This window comes from Nerophis ophidion, linkage group LG11 (genome assembly GCF_033978795.1).
Source record: "Nerophis ophidion isolate RoL-2023_Sa linkage group LG11, RoL_Noph_v1.0, whole genome shotgun sequence".
NCBI lineage: Eukaryota > Metazoa > Chordata > Actinopteri > Syngnathiformes > Syngnathidae > Nerophis > Nerophis ophidion.
In genome coordinates this window covers 46,022,056-46,040,561 of record NC_084621.1, presented here as the reverse complement: position 1 = coordinate 46,040,561, position 18,506 = coordinate 46,022,056, and the positions used below count along the sequence as shown (strand labels likewise).

At 39.8% G+C, this 18,506-nt stretch overlaps 1 protein-coding gene across 1 annotated transcript in view; it reads left to right on the top strand.

Annotated features, from left to right (window-relative positions):
- The window catches only part of sntb1 (syntrophin, basic 1), a 144,492-nt gene that overhangs the window by 80,828 nt on the left and 45,158 nt on the right, over positions 1-18,506 (top strand). Inside the window, exons 3-6 of the mRNA XM_061916150.1 lie at positions 6,133-6,250; positions 6,345-6,434; positions 17,669-17,808; positions 17,888-18,084. Of these exons, the coding sequence (XP_061772134.1) occupies positions 6,133-6,250; positions 6,345-6,434; positions 17,669-17,808; positions 17,888-18,084 (545 nt within the window). The remainder of the gene's footprint in view (positions 1-6,132; positions 6,251-6,344; positions 6,435-17,668; positions 17,809-17,887; positions 18,085-18,506) is intronic.

Genomic DNA, 18,506 nt, shown 5'->3' with positions numbered 1-18,506 from the left:
TTCTGTGTGGAGTTTGCATCCCTCCCCGTGAATGCGTGGGTTCCCTCCAGGTACTCCGGCTTCCTCCCACTTCCAAAGACATGCACCTGGGGATAGGTAGATTGGCAACACTAAATTGTCCCTAGTGTGTGAATGTGAGTGTGAATGTTGTCTGTCTATCTGTGTTGACCCTGCGATGAGGTGGCGAATTGTCCAGGGTGTACCCTGCCTTCCGCCTGATTGTAGCTGAGATAGTTACCAGCGCCCCCCGCCACCCCAAAGGGAATAAGCTGTAGAAAATGGATGGATGGATGTTTAAATGCGGAGTAAACTGAAGTCTTGATTGTGTGACATCACACACGTTGATCGCTTGTTTGACTTTAAAAATATTGCTTTTAAATTCCAAATTGTACAACATTTGGGAAATGTTGTACACAGACACATCTGTATTGATGTGTCTGTGTTTCATAATTATTTTTTAAAGTGTGTTAGAATCCATGCTTCTTTAACTCGGTTATTAAAAAACACCAAGCACACATCATGTGCTGCAATCAAATGACTTTACTTTTTTAACCTGCAAGCAAGTAACTCCTGAACCTGAATACCATTGTGATGAAATCACAAATTTTTCATATAAATCCCCTAGTTTCTTTGTGTAAAAAAAAATTGTTTGTAGAAAGCATATCTGGTTTGGAGAACAGTCAACGTTTGCCTGGTTGGTGGTAAACATTCAAAACCAGGAATGCAGTCCGGTTCACACTGGGGAGTGTTGAAGTAGAAAGTAGCCATTTCCTCGTTGGCTGTGTCCCACATGTCATTGACCTCAGTTTCTCTAAGCGTTCCTGATGTCAACATTTTATTCATTTACTTTGATATGTTTGTTGTGAAAAAAACTAAAATACCCAAAGCTAAAAATGAAATTGTGTCAAAACATGCACCTCTAATGTCGTAGCTGTGCAATTAATATATATATGTATACACCGTAGATTACCAAATAGTAGCCCGGGAGTTTATTTCACAAAATCATTTTTGGAAACGGGCGTTTAAAAGAAGCAGGCGGTTATTTGCACAAGGCTTTTATTTATTTTTGCACCAGCCTGCGCCAGGCCATTATTTGGTTATAATGGTTACTGTCCAGTATTTTTTTTTCGTATAAAAAACTTTAAATGTAAAAGCTTTTGTAAACATACAAACAAAAAAACAACACTATCAAAAAACAAGAGATCAACAAAACCTCAACATGGCAGTAGTGCAACAATTGTCAAATATAATACCAATACTGAAAATAAATAACGTTTTTAATTAAAGCAGCCTACCGGGAAAAATACAATTATGGTACCAAGTACTCAAGTGTAAAACCCACCATCAAAACAGAACATTAATAGCGTCACTTAAATAAAATAAAGGCTACAGTATTCCAAGTTTTAAATAAAGCAGCATACAGGAAAATTTAAATTATGGTACCAAGTACTCTATAAAACCATCAAAACAATAATACTGCAGCAAACGCAAACCCAACTACAACTCAAACCCACTCATCCTCCTCCTCCTCCTCCTCCTCTTCCTCCCCTTCTTCCTCTTTCTCTTCCTCCCCCTCCTCTCCCTCACCCCCCTCATCATCACCTCCTCTTCAATCACAAGTTCATTGAGGGACTGCTATTCCTCATCAATCTCCTCCTCTTCCTGAACCACAGCAGCACCCTGCTGTTTAGCCCTCAACAGCATCTCTTTGCCTGCCTGACATGGCTATCCCTCCTTGAGGCAGTAAATGAGCTGGTCCTCACTTCCATCAGCTGCCACCGTCAGCTATTGCTACTGTTTGCAACACACGTACACACACACATACACACAGCCAGCCAGCCTACCTTGAATGAGTAGATCAGAGTGTCCCGATCCAGAGCATCCCAGGCTCCCAGTCGACCAGGAGGCGGCGTGAAGCGGCTCTTAGGTTCCCTGACTTGGTGTAAGTCTTTTCTTTATCACCAGCCATCCAGTTATCATAGTAGTCACGGAGCTGCGCTTTGAAAGGGCCATTCCACACAACATTGGGGGCCTGCAGGTACTTTGTGCAACCTCAAGATAAAACAGCCATTGTAAGGTTGTAGCCCATTTTGAGCCCTGCCTTCATGGCCTCGCTATATGGCATCGGTACGAGTCCCATGCAAGTAGCCTCGGTCCGAACTGAAATTTCCCCACTGCCCTCTGGAGCCAATCCTTTGTCAGGTCATCAATAAACCAGCCATTCTTGGAGGAAGCTATGATCACCCCGGGGATGCTCTGCATAGCCTTTACATCACGGACAGCGCCTTTAAACACAATATAAGGCTTCAGCTTTGTCCCGTCTGCTTTGGCTGCAAGAGCCACCACGCGTCACGGACCGTGACGCGTGCCTTCTTGTGGCCGGTGGTTTCATCCATGGCGAAGATGTTCTTGGGCTGGATTTTCTTGGCCTCTATCTGTTTAGTAGAGAAAACGAGGAAGTTGACAATCTTCTCGACGGGAGCGTCCTTCTGTGCAACAGTTGTTCTCCTCCTGAGGGTAAAGTTGTTCCGATGCAGGAATCGATTAAGCCAGCCACTCGTTGCACCAAACACCACCCCTGTGTCTCTCGTGTCACTCACGGTGGCATACAACTCCTTGGCCTTAATGCGGATCATTTTGCGGGACACACAGTGGTTCAGTCAACGAACGTGATGTATCCACTGACACAAGTTAGCATCAAGCTCGTCGCTCACTTTCTTCCTACCTCGGCCAGATAAGCGTGCCCGTTTTCCATTGATTGCCGACTGAGATAGTAGTTCTCCATTTTTTTGTTTCCATTCGCGTACATATTTTGGGTCAACGTTTAACTGCCTGGCCTCTGCCAAACCAGAATTCTGCTCCACATACTTCACAACTGCTAGCTTGAACTTTAAGTCAAACTGTCTGTTCTTCTTCCCCCTTAAAGTATTCCCGTCCATCAGTTGTGGGCTGTTATTAGGAAGAGGCGTTTAATTCACAAAATGGGTTCAAACCCCGGGCGGCTATTAGGACATGGGCGGTTATTTGCCCAAGGGCGTTTACTTGGTAATATATAGTATATATCCATCCATCCATCCATCCATTTTCTACCGCTTATTCCCTTTTTTGGGGTCGCGGGGGACGCTGGCGCCTATCTCAGCTACAATCGGGCGGAAGGCAGGGTACACCCTGGACAAGACGCCACCTCATAACAGTATAGTATATATATATATATATATATATATATATATATATATATATATATGTGTGTATATATATATAAATATATATATATATATATATATATATATATACACACACAAATACACCACATGATGTTTGTGGTGTATTTGTTTTTGGTGTACATACTGTTTATAAAGGGGAAATGCATTTTTTGGAGAATTTTGTTGGGACCAGAACACAAAGGTTTTTCTCTTTTCGCTAAATAGTGAAAAACTGCGAGCAAGAGGTGGCTAACAATGCAGATAATGGGGAGTCATCTTATTTGCAAATAAAACTTTTTTTAAAACATCGGGAAAAAAACTCTCGTAATGTTTTATGAACATGCTGAAGGTACAGGTGAAACTCAACAAAATTTTAATATCCTGCAAAACAATATTAATTTTAGAAATTCGCTTCAAATGTTAAAGTAATATGTGATACAAACTCATTACATGCAATTTTAGATATGTCAAACCTTTATTTGTTATAATTTTAATGATCACAGCTTACAGTTTTTGAAAAAACAAAACTTCACTATCACGGTGGAAGAGGGGTTAGTGCGTCTGCCTCACAATACGAAGGTCCTGCAGTCCTGGGTTCAAATCCAGGCTCGGGATCTTTCTGTGTGGAGTTTGCATGTTCTCCCCGTGAATGCGTGGGTTCCCTCCGGGTACTCCGGCTTCCTCCCACTTCCAAAGACATGCACCTGGGGATAGGTTGATTGGCAACACTAAATTGGCCCTAGTGTGTGAATGTGAGTGTGAATGTTGTCTGTCCATCTGTGTTGGCCCTGTGATGAGATGGCGACTTGTCCAGGGTGTACCCCGCCTTCCGCCCGATTGTAGCTGAGATAGGCGCCAGCGCCCCCCGCGACCCCGAAAGGGAATAAGCGGTAGAAAATGGATGGATGGATGGCAAAACTTCACTATCATGCAACCCTACTTCTTAGTGATGTTTTTGGGTCAAAGTTGAATGTCAAAGTTAACCAACTTCTTAATTTATGGCCACAACCTTGTATTATACAAGTGCGAGGCATGATTTCCAATCCAGCTTTAACTTTTACAAAGTCAAGAGTCGATTCAGCAGAAGCTAAGTAGCTATTGACCAGAGGAGCAGTGTTAGTGTCTCTGGGAGTAAGGCGCCGTGTCACTGAAAATAGTTCCTCTGTGTTAGCTCCTGTAACAATATCGCTATAGTTTGATTATTATGCAGGTCATGGCATGTAAATGCAGCGTTATTGGCAGTGTTTGGATGTTTTTTTTAAGATGAATAGAAATATAGGAATAATATAACCTTAGAGGAAAATTTATACTAAAACATTTGTATGCTCGGACAACACTTAAAACCTTTAGTATATCAGTATAGGGAATTAAATTATGGAACGGATTAACCAAATAAATCAAACAAAGCACCAATACGATTCAGTTTAAGAGACTGTTCAAACTACAAGTGTTCACAAAGTACACAGTACAAAAATTATGATGAACATCTTGAACCCTTTTTTTTTTCCTTTTTTAATTTTGTTATTGAGATGAACATTATTTATGTATTTAATATGTATATTTTTTATTTATTATTTATTTGTTCACTGTTCTGTTACAGAGAACGAGGAAATTGGATACAATTGTTATGGTATGAAAAGGCATAGGATTAAATAAGCTCTGCTTCTTCCTACTCCTTTTTGGACGTGCTGTAATGAAACAACTGGAATTGTGTGATGCATTACATTGTATCCTATGCATGTTCAAAATAAACTGAAACTGAACTGAACTGAACTAGATGACCCGCCTATACATGCATTCCTAGCCGCCTCGTACTTGCAGTTTTTCACAATTTAGAATGAGCTTTAAGTAGCAAAATTGTAAGAAATTGTGGTAAAGAATCTTTGATGTCTGTCCCCCCAAAAATGCATGTCCCCTTTAAACATCAATGTTTGACCCCATAAGTTGAATTGACTTCAAATGTCTCACACATTTTAATTATAAACAAAACAACCACTTTAACTTTAGGGTGTTTTGGCCGAATCACTACAACATTTGGGGCAAACCTTCTGGGGTCTGACAAGCACATGTGTGTAAGATTAGAGCAAGATGGCCCTGCGATGAGGTAGCGACTTGTCCAGTGTGTACACCGCCTTCCGCCCAAATGCAGCTGAGATAGGCTACATACAGCACCCCCCCGTTATTCCGTACGGGACAAGCGGTAAAAAATGGATGGATGGATGGATGGATGGTTGGAAAACATGGCTGCCATCAAGCAAAGCGTCTGTGCAGACGTGACTTTAGCAACTATTTGCCCATTGAGCCATAGCATTTTGGTTACATTGGGTGCACCACAAATGTTTTTTACAGTCCTTTTTGGTCTGGCATAAGCTCCAAATATGACATAATCGACTTTTCTTACGTTTAGTAACATGTTTCATCTTGTCCTCAGCTACAGGCAATCATACCGCACGTGCTCACTTACTCAAGAGAAAATACCTTTGCCTTCTCATACGTTTATTTATATTATTCCCTCTAGTCGAGGGATTTAACAAGCCTGATGTTACACTGTGAAGTGGTGCATTATGCACAATGAATCCTGCCACCGATACCTTTTTAAAATTCATATTCACTGAAAACACATTCAAAGACCTGTTTGAAGTATCCCATAGATGCCAGTCTATTGAGCCTAGAAATATGATAAAAGGAGATTAGTTGAAGAAATGTGTGAGAAATGGTCCACAGAGACAGTGTCAGTGTTAGGAACTGACTGATTTGTAAGCACAGCAACAACATTGTTTCTACTTAATTCTTCTTACAAATTAGTTAAGTAAAAGATGAGATGTCAAACTGGTACAGTTGGTTATCGTTTGGCTGAAAGAAAAAAAAAAGGATAAAAAAGGATCCTAAATATCACTTTTTCACCTCTCTAATAAAATTACATTTTCAGACAAGTGGAACTGCACTCCCCTGATGCCAGACACACTGTGGTGCTGCGCTGTCCAGACCAACCATCTGCCCTCACTTGGTTCTCAGCCATGCATGCTGTCACATCCACACTGGCCCAGGTCGCTTTTAAAGTTTTATAGCCTTTTGCTGAATAATATGTGTGTCTAATTTGGTGTAAGTATGTATATAAACCGTCATGTCACCTGATCACAGCGGGCACTGGCTGAGGTCATCCATCACAAAACCAGGTCAGGGGTTGCTGGCAGCAAAGAGATAAGACATCTGGGATGGCTAGCTGGGAAGGTAAGCAGTGTGTGTGTGCGTGTGTGCGTGTTTGTGTGAGTGTGTTTGTGTGTGTATGTTTTTGTGTGAATGTGATTGTGTGTGCGTGTGTGTGTGTGTGTGTGTGTGTGTGTGTGTGTGTGTGTGTGTGTGTGTGTGTGTGTGTGTGTGTGTGTGTGTGTGTGTGTGTGTGTGTGTGTGTGTGTGTCCATGTCACATGACGTGTTTGTGTGTCAGTTGTAAAGTTTGCAAAACCGGGGGTTTCATTTATGTTTTAAATTGTTTTCATTTTGAAAGGGATTACTCTATTATAAGGCGCTTATTTTAGGCCATTATGGAGCAATTAAAGTATACAGTAGTAGCTCAGTAATCCATTCCGAATTATACAAAAGCCAAAGCAATTCTTCCTTAAGAAATAATGTAAACCCAATTAATCTATTCCAAACGCTAAACATGTTTTATAGAGAATAATTGTAGTCTTTCATGATGAAAACAATGAAAAATTACATACAAATGGCAAATTAAATGAACTAATAAATATTTAACTTTTTTTTAAGCTTTTTTGGACTTGTTGGCAAAGATGGCGATGAGTGCAGACTCCACCTATACATGTTGTTATACATTCTTTCTTAACCCTTATGCAATCTTAAAGTACCAATAGACTGAACAACAAGTTGCCTCTATATTAAAGCTATTATCATGTGTATCTGATGTATTACAACAGAAGACTTCCAAAAATTGCGAATAAATAGATATGATCAAAATGGTATCAATCTCCCAGAGATTCCCGTGCCATTTTGAAAAAATAATGAGGAAGCAAGTCACGTGGTCGCGTGACATCACTCTAGGAACCAGAGCCCTTCCCAATCACCAACAAGTTGTGCCGACTTTGGGAAAAAAATGATGATCCAGAACCTTATATTTTGAGACCGAACACAAAGAAGATGAGCAATAAGTTTTAGAAGCTGAGTGCTAAACGGATGCAGTCTTATTTTGACACTACAGGATCAGCAGCGTTGCTAGGTGATGAAAATACAAACTAACCATCTGGTTTAATTAATGCAGTGAAACACAATTAAGCATATAAAGTCCACTTGTTTTTCCACTCTACTGGTACTTTAAGATGTAATTATACACCCCAAAAGGGAATAAGCGGTAGAAAATGGATGGATGGATGGACATGTACTCTTTGGACCCAAAAGGGACCCCCTCATAAGTGTCATAAGTCGGTAATAAACTAATATTTTTACTTTCAATGCTAGAAATATTTTTCACTACTTCTGCTCTATCTATTCGCATAAAGTTGATACAGTTGATGTTTTATGGTCTTTTTGTTAAAAATGACAAAATATGCAATATTACTAAACTTAAGCTGCAGATTGTAATATTTGAGGTTGGACCTTTACGGCCTTGAATAGGTCAATAATTCAGGATAATATTGATTTTAATAAAATAGACAAGTACACAAAAAAATTATTTTTGAAGTGGTCACTGAGCGAGAATGAGTGAGAAAACAGGACTTGGTTGAGTTACAATATTTTCTTGTTTTTCAATCGCCAATAATAATATTTATTTGGTTTTCATGGGAAAAGCTTGGCAATATACCAGGATTACAATCTAGAAAAAAAGCAGTTATAATTAGAGTAAATGGGGTCGAAAAAGTTCTTAAGAGAAAGTGTATATACTTTAATTTTATGTCCTTTTTTAACGACGTTGCAATCAAAAACACAATGCAATTGAATTAAAATAATTCCCTGGCGAAATTTTATATTGCAAAATCTTATCACTTAAGGAACACGTGTTTGTCACCTTCTTTATTAAAAGGCTGTTACTCCCAACTTTGTTTGGCCACATATTTAGCAGTTGTACTTGGTAAACGATTGAGTCACCTTAGCTCAGGGTTGTTTGTTTGGGCCGAAGACTAGTTTGTTAGTTGCAATGTTTTGGCGTGGTATACGCAAACCAAGGCAAAATGTTGGCAAACATATATCTCGAAAACCGAATCATACATAAAGCGAGTCGTAGGAAAACCAAGCTACCACTGTACTTTTTTAAATGCTTTCTGCATGAAATGACTGAGTGTCATTTACAAACATGGATAATTTGTTTTGCTCATTTTCACACTTTTCACCCTCTTTATGGTGAGGCAGAAGGCCTAGTGGTTAAGAGTGTCTGCACTGAGATCGGTAGGTTATGAGTTCAAACCCCGACCGAGTCATACCAAATACTATAAAAAGGACACCTTCAGCATTAAGGGTTGGAATTGGAGGTTAAATCACCAAAAATGATTCCCTGTTGTGGCCACCGCTGCTGCACACTGCAAGGGGATGGGTCAAATGTAGAGGAAAAAATTCACCACACCTAGTATGTGTGTGGCAATCATTGGTACTTTAACTAAACTTACTCAAAAAAATTTTATTGGCCAAATAAAGTTTCCAATATTTTATTGTCAATTGCAAAACATTGTTGCCGCTATAGCAAAAGATTCTCGTTAAGTTCAAAAGGTGACCCTTGATCCAATAAAACCCTGACATTCAAACTTCAAAGAGTAGCTTAGGATTCCATAGCTGGGCTGCAGATAAAAATCCTGAAAGAGGAGTTATGAAGAATTGTAATGTTGAATGCCAAGCATTGTTGTTTGGCATATATGCACGTGAGCACTGGTTTACGGGATTAACTGTGTGTGTTCTGAACAAAAAGGTTTTAAGTGATGTTCACGGAAGAAAATGTCTTAACTGCGTACGTATGCAACAGCACCACAAATGAATTAGCATTTTTAGCAGACAACCATCATCCTCTGACATTCACTATAAGAAAGGTGTCTGCATAGAAGCACACTGACAACCTACTCAGTGGCCAAGTGGTTAGTGTCCGCCCTGAGATCGGTAGGTTGTGAGTTCAACCCCCGGCCGAGTCATACCAAAGACTTAAAAAATGGGACCCATTGCCTCTCTGCTTGGCACACAGCATCAAGGGTTGGAATTGGGGGTTAAATCACCATAAATGATTCCCGGGCTCGGCACCGCTGCTGCCCACTGCTCCCCTGACTTCCCAGGGGGTGATCAACGGGATGGGTCAAATGCAGAGGACAAATTTCACCACACCTAGTGTGTGTGTGACAATCATTGGTACATTAACTTTAACTTTCTTAGTGCAATAGACATTTGTTTTACAATTAATGATGTCTGTTGTGCTCAGGAAAGAATAATACAATGTACTTTGACAAAAAAGCAAACTTAACTAAAACAAAAAAGACATATCTTGATGGAGGAAAGGAGTGCACTACTAACATTTGTCTGGAATTATGTTTTTAAGATTATTGATCAACCATTGGAAATATTTTTTTATCGTATTACATTCTCTATAATGGACACACTCAACGTGTCATGAATTAACTTTTGTGTCCTGTATTTGTGTGGAGAAATAAGATACAGTATTTTCAATGCAGATATCAACAACTTTGTCATATTGCAAAGGTCAAAAGTCAGAATGCCGAACTGTTCTGCTAAAGTCCTGATAGCATGTCCTAAATCTCTAGCTGTATAAGTCTGATGTGACATTATCTTGGCAAAGGAGGTTATATTGTCATTGGAACAGCAAATTAACAATACAATTGTCCACAGTGGTACTGCAAATGTTTATCAATTTGATAGCAAGTAAAAATGACCACTGTTGTCAAAACTGATATTGATATTATTTACTTGCACTTTTTGTAAGATCATTGAATGATTTTGTAGTATTTTATGTTTACAAGAATACAACATATTAGGAAAGCAAAAACAATATTTGTATCAACAAACCAAAACCATTTCTGAACAACTGAACAATATATAAATGCATAATAAATAAAAACAATTGTAATCAATAAACAAATATTATCGATAACAAACAATGTACAACAATGTAACAATCTCAACAAACATAATTACAGTAATCCATCAATCAATTAATCAATCAATGTTTATTTATATAGCCATAAATTACAAGTGCCTCAAAGGGCTGCACAAGCCACAACGGCATCCTCGGTTCAGAGCCCACAGTAAAAAATACGTCAACAAAAGCAAAAAGTATTCAAGGTTTTGGATCTCATTCAAATCCTTTTGCTTTTTCCTGTGTTCAACGCTTATTCTCTTAAGGGCCCTATGTTCTTATTTGTGCTCAACGGTTTTTTACGTCCTTGAAGTTATGCAGACTTCTGAAGTCTGGAATGAAGGCGGGCTTATTACTAATGAGGCGGACTTTGCCGTGACAGCTTTTTTTCGGGCTGTGTAAAAAAAAAAAAATATGCGTGCAAAGGGGGTGCATGACGGCTGAAAGTATGATATTAACTGTCAAAAAAATCTATTGAATCAATTGACAGACGCTACATTTTACAAGTATTTTCTACTAAATAGTCACATATTTCAATAATGGCTTCACTAGCCGAACTCATTGTATGTACTGAACGTTCGTCCAAGCACGGCCGATACTGCAACCTATTGCTTTGGTCACAATCTTCTCCTACACTCAAGTAAATGAAACAACAATGTGCATTTTGTTTTTTTGATATTTAATTTCAATCAATCAATCAATGTTTATCTATATGGGCCTAAATCACAAGTGTCTCAAAGGGCTGCACAAGCCACAACGACATCCTTGGTTCAGATCCCACATCAGGGCAAGGAAAAACTCAACCCAGCGGGATGACAACAACGAGAAACCTTGGAGAAGACTGTAGGGAGAGAGGGGCAGAGCAGAAAATTACAATGGCATTACAGTCCTTTTATCCTCATCTTAATGGATGTTTGCCATAATAATATATTTGATAGCTCAATGAGAGTCCCTTTGATCATTTTGTGTATTGATTGGTATGGTAGTACATGTATGATTTATGTGTAACGTGTTTTATGCGTAACGTGGGTTGACTGATAGAATTGCTCTCTGCACTGAAAGATGGTGATGTGCGTACATGGAAGACAATGCAGTGCGTCAGGTTAGATGGAACATGGAGTTATGCTGAACAAAACATGGCGGTAATTTTACTGTTGGCCTTGACTTGCCATAAAAATAGGCCTATGCAATATATAATATTTTATAAATTATTGCATGTAATTTTTTCAATAGTGGTCCATACGGTCAAAATAGACATTTTAGCAGGGTAATGCAAACTATCTGTCGCGATTCCCAAAGAAAATGTTGCTCCGTAACTTTCCAAATACATTTGGCTAATCGACAGTAAAAGACAGCGCCACATTTTGAAGTCTTGCGCTTCCAGGTTCTTCGGACCACCAATCAGCTGTGTTCATGGTCCTGAACAATGTTTTTTTTTTAAACAAGTGTCTCTTTTTGTGCTTTTCGGCCATCGGTTCTTGTGTCAGTTCTTGCTCTCGCTCTCGCTCCAAAATGCTCAGGTGGGCCATCTACGCACTTGTCGCTGATCTCGAAGCCGGTCCTGGCACACGCCGCTTTGCTGCAGGTCCGCAGGCCACTACCCCCCAACCCCCCCATAGTGGCATAATTACTTAGTAAACTATCTTGCAAGAAGCATAAACAAGAAAAAGCTACAGCCTAGGACTCGCCGATTGCCCTTTGAAGTTCCTTGGAGTAGGATTTAGATGCAGCTGCGTATCTGGCAACCTCAGTCATGGAGAGCTGGAGGGGACTACAGAATTTTGACCGTGTTTGCGGTACTATTTCTGGCCACATTATTATACATGGCACTTTTAACAGGCTAAAAGGGTGATTCGAAGTGCACAACAAAGGGTCCCTGCCTTTTGTCAAGAGGATGCAGGAGGCGGCCAAATTCAAACCATTCATTGTACATGTCCAATAATAGGGGGCTAACTTATGCCCAGCTCTCGAGATACTTAAAGAGAGCTGAGGCAGAAGGCAAAACTCTCGGTCTACCAAGCTATCTACATTCCTACTCTCAACTATGGTCACAAAGTGTGGGTCATGACCGAAAGAATAAGATCGCGGACACAAGCGGTCGAAATTAGTTTCCTCAGAAGGGTGGCTGGCATCCCCCTTAGAAATAGAGTGAGAAGTTCAGTCATCCCAGAGAGACTCGGAGTAGAGCCACTGCTCCTTCGCTTGGAAAGGAGCCAGCTTAGGTGGTTCGGGCACGTCGTGCGGATGCCTCTCGAGCGTCTACCTAGGGAGGTCTTCGTTGCACGTCCCACTGGGAGGAGACCCAGCGGCAGGCCAAGGACCTAATGGGGGGATTTACAGCTCCTCTCTGGCCTGGGAATGCTTCGGGATTTTCCAGGAGAAAGCTGCTAAATTGCTCTGGAGAGGGAAGTCTGGGGGTGTCTTCTGGAGCTGTTGTCCCAGCGACCCGATTCCGGATATGTGGTTGAAGATGGATGGATGGATGGATGGATGGATGGATGGATAACTTATGCCCATTTTTTTTTAAATTTGGGAGGATAGTCTTCTTGTGCTGGTGATTTTCCATTTTGTTGGGGTAACGCTGAAACATTTAATGCCACAGCAGTTTTTGGTCTCTCTTACTCTAACGCAGCGGACTGATCAACCAAGGGAATGTCCAGATTGGCAAAACAATTATCTAGGTCAGGTGTTGAACAATAAGCAGATGAGTAGAACAGAAATAGAAATTCTTAAATACATTAATGATGTCTAGATTGTCTGTAACTAACTATACCTGAATCCGGTTGTATATGCATAATATAATGGGATGCTGATATATATATAGTTAAGGAGCTAATATTTTACCAGCTTTATCGCCATGTTCATAGAACTGAGATCTTGAATGGAGCATTTGTTCAGTCATACGGTCTGTCGCAAGGACATCAAGTTCTGCCTGTAGACAGAGCCTTTCCTTTTAAGTGTCTAGGTTTCGAGAGGAAGCATACAAGTTATCTAACAGAGATATGCGTTGTGTCAAACTCGTCAATTTATTCTACCTGAGTTTTTTTTCATAACTTGTATAGAATATACAAATTATATGTCATCTTCTTAGTGGGGAATATAAACATTTACAATGGCTACTGAGGTGTTGGAAATCTGGCCATGAAGAAAACATACCTCCCATTGGGATCAAGAATACCCCTCCAGTGTACAAATGGAACAGATTTGCGTATCAAAATAGAAACTCCCCTTAATTTGCCCGAAATGAAGAGTGGCAAATCTGTTTTATCCATCCTCTACTCAGCCTAAAGTGATCAGAAGTTTTAAGATGAGTCTCTTGCAAGAAAATTACCTGGGCGCCGAGATGATGGAGATGATGTAATGTCTTACTTTGTTTTATAGGAATATTAAGCCCTTTGCTATTAAAACTGGTAAACCTAACACCACACCCGCCATATGCTGTTAGATTAGGCTAAGTCATAGTAAAAAGATGCAAACATTAAATATACTGTATATACAAGTCTGTGATAAAACTAAAAAAAATTAACAATTCTAAACAATCTCAGCTGCATTCGGACAGAAGGCGGGGTACACCCTGGACAAGTCGCCACCTCATCGCAGGACCAACACAGATAGACACACAACATTTACACATTAGGGCCAGGAGTGAAGTGGAAAAAATGTAAATCCTCTTGCCCATATACAATAGCGTAGAAGAATCGTAGAATCGTCGTAGAATCTGGTTCTGGACTTGAAATAAATTCACACATTTACACGCATTTAAGCTCTAAGCTTCAGAAATGTATAAGAGAAAAAGTACTTATGTCGATGGGAGATGGCCAGTTTTGACTGCGAACGCCCACATTTAAAGAGGAACCCCTGTTTTCTTGCATTCACAATCATTATAAGAGACAACAACACGTCTTTTTTTCAGGATTCCGAAGATGATTTAAAAAAAAAACGCTTGCAAGATGCAGCTGATGGGAATCACCATTGTAGCCTTCAAAGCCCTTCATCAATGTTTGATATACTCACTGCAAGAAAATATGTATATATATAATTTAGTATCATACATGTTCATCATCATAGTTAATATGAACAATATTTAACGTACAAACCGCGTTTTCATATGACTTGGGAAATTGTGTTAGATGTAAATATAAACGAAATACAATGATTTGCAAATCCTTTTCAACCCATATGCAGTTGAATGCACTACAAAGACAAGATATTTGATGTTCAAACTCATAAACTTAATTTTTTTTGCAAATAATAATTAACTTAGAATTTCATGGCTGCAACACGTGCCAAAGTAGTTGGGAAAGGGCAAGTTCACCACTATGTTACGTCACCTTTTCTTTTAACAACACTCAATAAACGTTTAGGGAATCGAGGAAACTAATGATTGAAGCTTTGAAAGTGGAATTCTTTCCCATTCTTGTTTTATGTAGAGTTTTGGTCGTTCAACAGTCTGGGGTCTCCGCTGTTGTATTTTACGTTTCATAATGCACCACACATTTCCGATGGGAGACAGGTCTGGACTGCAGGCAGGCCAGGAAAGTACCCACACTCTTTTACTACGAAACCACGCTGTTGTAACACGTGGCTTGGCATTGTCTTGCTGAAATACGCAGGGGCGTCCATGATAACGTTGCTTGGATGACAACATATGTTGCTCCAAAACCTGTATGGACCATTCTGCATTAATGGTGCCTCCACAGATGTGTAAGTTACCCATGGGCATTGGACACCAATACACCCCCATACCATCACAGATGCTGGCTTTTGAACTTCACGTATATAATAATCCGGATGGTTATTTTCCTCTTTGTTCCGGAGGACACCACGTCCACAGTTTCCAAATATAATTTGAAATGTGGACTCGTCAGACCACAAAACACCTTTCCACTTTGCATCAGTCCATCTTAGATGAACTCGGGCCCAGCAAAGCCAGCAGCGTTCCTTGGTGTTGTTGATAAATGGCTTTTGCTTTGCATAGCAGAGTTTTAACTTGCACTTACAGATGTAGCAACCAACTGTAGTTACTGACAGTGGTTTTATGAAGTGTTCCTGAGCCCATGTGGTGATATCCTTTACGCACTGATGTCTGTTTTTGATGCAGTACCGCCTGAGGGATCAACGGTCTGTAATATCATCGCATGATTGCAATGATTTCTCCAGATTCTCTGAACCTTTTGATGATTTTACGGACCGTAGATGGTAAAATCCCTAAATTCCTTGCAATAGCTCGTTGAGAAATGTTGTTCTAAAACTGTTCGACAATTTGCTTACAAATTGGTGACCCTCGCCCCATCCTTGTTTGTGAATTACTTGGCATTTCATGGAAGCTGCTTTTATACCCAATTGGGGCACCCACCTGTTCCCAATTAGCCTGCACACCTATGGGATGTTCTAAATAAGTGTTAGATGAGAATTTCTCAACTTTATCAGTATTTATTGCCACCTTTCCCAACTTCTTTGTCACGTGTTGCTGGCATCAAATTCTAAAGTTAATGATTATTTGCTAAAAAAAAAAAAATCATCAAATATGTTGTCTATGTACCATATTTAACTGAATATGGGTTGAAAAGGATTTGCAAATCATTGTATTCCGTTTATGTTTACATCTAACACAGTTTCCCAACTCATATGGAAACAGGGTTTGTATTTTGGTCATTTTATGAATTAGCTGAACTTATTTCCTCAGTGCATGTTTGTCCATTCCCATAGCAACGTACTTCCAACTTCCGGAAACAAACACGTCTGTGTATTCTAATCATGGCAAACTTGGTAATAGACAACAAAATGGCTATTTTTGGACAAATGAGGGTTTACAAACATATGTTTTTTAACTTAAATATACAGATGATGAACTGCTGGTTATAGAAGCAAGAATGAGAAGGTAAAATGTTTCAGCAGACAGAAGCTGCAAATGTGGAACTTGGAGCCAAGCTATGCGAACATAAATGGAGTGCTTACACAAAATGAACTCGAAAAAAACCTTTCCTGGCCAGCTGGACCAAACAGACAATTGTCCATCGAGTGAGGCACTTTAATATTGATCATGATACATGCCACACATTATGCTTGTTATTACAACTACATGTATTGTTGAGACAAACAAAACATGAAATGTGGGCTAATGCTTTACAGATACTGTAATATGATTGATTGTTCATGTTTTTCACTCAGTACAGATTTGTGGGATTGTGAGCTATAGGCAAAATTTCAAAAAATGGCAGTTCCCCTTTAAGGGTTGCTCCACCCAGAGTGCTGACCTTGGATGAAGGTGCACGGTGACAGACTTCTGTCAAGGTGATTCTGGCCCCTCAGCTTTTTTCACTTAATCATATGAAAGAATATGGTCTTCTGTGTCCTGACCTGTCAATCTAGTCATGTCTTGTTTTCTGTTTGTCATAGTTCTCCGCTGTTTAAGTTCTTATTTCATTTGGTTTCTGTTTACTTACAGCACCTGCTGATCAGGGGGCTCACCTGCTCTTGATCACTAATCAGAGAGCTTTATATTCGAGTGTCACCTTGCCAACCTTGCGGGTCCATTGTTAGCCGTTTGCGTTTGTTATGTCGATGTTCACACAACAATTTAGGTTTTAGGCCTTGCTATTTTCCATGCTAATTCAGCCTCAAGCTTCACATGCTCTTTCCCAGCGGCACAATCTCCTTTTAGTGTTTTCCCTTGCTTAAAGGATTGAGAAGACTTGTCCTACCTGCGAGCTGTCTTCTACCTGTCCTTCCGCATCCTGGGAACACAACGATCGTTACAAAGCGAACCACAAACTTACCACTTTGTTTGTAAACAATTTTATTATGCACAAATAAACACTGTCAACAATACAACAGTATAAACAACTAAATACCATACCATATACCCGATACCAATACAACTCTTGATATCAATACTTTCAATATTTATATCGATCTGTCCACTTCTACTCCAACAAGGGTTTCAAAGTGTATGTCTCCCCTGGGACAGCAGCTTGAGAAAAAAAAATGTTAAACTTGCAAAGCTAGCTTGAGTTACTTTTGAAGGCAACATTTATATTTTTTCAGTACAGTGAAAAAGAGAAAAATCTCCACAAAATATGCTCCAAAAATTTGTTTTTCAGAGCGTAACGGGAGACCCCGAGTTACTGTATTATAATTCATGAAGGGAGCCTACCTTACTGCATCTAACTAAATATAAATATATGTAGAGGAATGGGGCATTATTTACATATTTGGATTTCGTACCACTTTCTAAATGTGTGTGCAAATAATACAGGAATTGTGTTTTGTGCAGATGTTGGCTATTTTATTTATTATAATGTGATGATACAAATACATTTTGTCAAACACAATGGAGGAGGGAAATGTTCTCTACTGAAAAGGCAAGTCATGTGTTTGTGCAGCAAAGTGAGAGTGAGAAGCAGTGCTGGAAGCCTGTGCTGGTGGTGATGACGGAGAAAGACCTGCTGCTCTATGACAGCCTGCCACCAAGCACTGAGGCCTGGCAGAGCCCAGCACACACGTATCCACTTCTCGCCACGCGGTGGGTCCAGCTTTACTACCACAAATTCACGCAATGCAAAATTAAAGTTCTGATTGAAACAATATTTGTGTTTGTCCAGTCTGGTGCACTCCGGGCCCGACAGAGGTTCTCCTTTCTCGGGCACCGAGCTCTTCTTTGCCACTCGGACCGGCACACGTCTCGGCATAGAGACTCATCTTTTCCGAGCCGAAACCAGCAAGGATTTATCGCTGTGGAGTCGACGAATAGTCAACGGATGTCACTCTTCAGCTGAGATGATCAAAGAAGTCAGTACCAGTGAGTACCCACGCCGACATGTATTAAATTACTACAATTAGGGATGGTCCCATCGGGGGTTTATGCTGCCGACGCCGATAATAATTATCCCTGAGTGAGATCAGCCGATACCAATACCCATCACATGAATTGACTGTAAATTTTCCCAGTTATTTATGGTGAGTGCTATTAACTGTGGAACATTATCAACACAATACGTAAACTGTTTCCTTATTTTCTTTTATTACATACAACTCTTTGAGCAAAGCAAAGTCAATAGTACACAATAACTAAACAAAATCAATAACAATGATCTATTACACATTGAAATGCTTTTTGCCTTCAATGTTCTCCTGTGTCCAAGGAATTCTTCTCAGATTTTGTAAAATAAAATATAAAATAAAAATGATTGTAAGAAAATAAAAAGTATTAAATTAATTAAT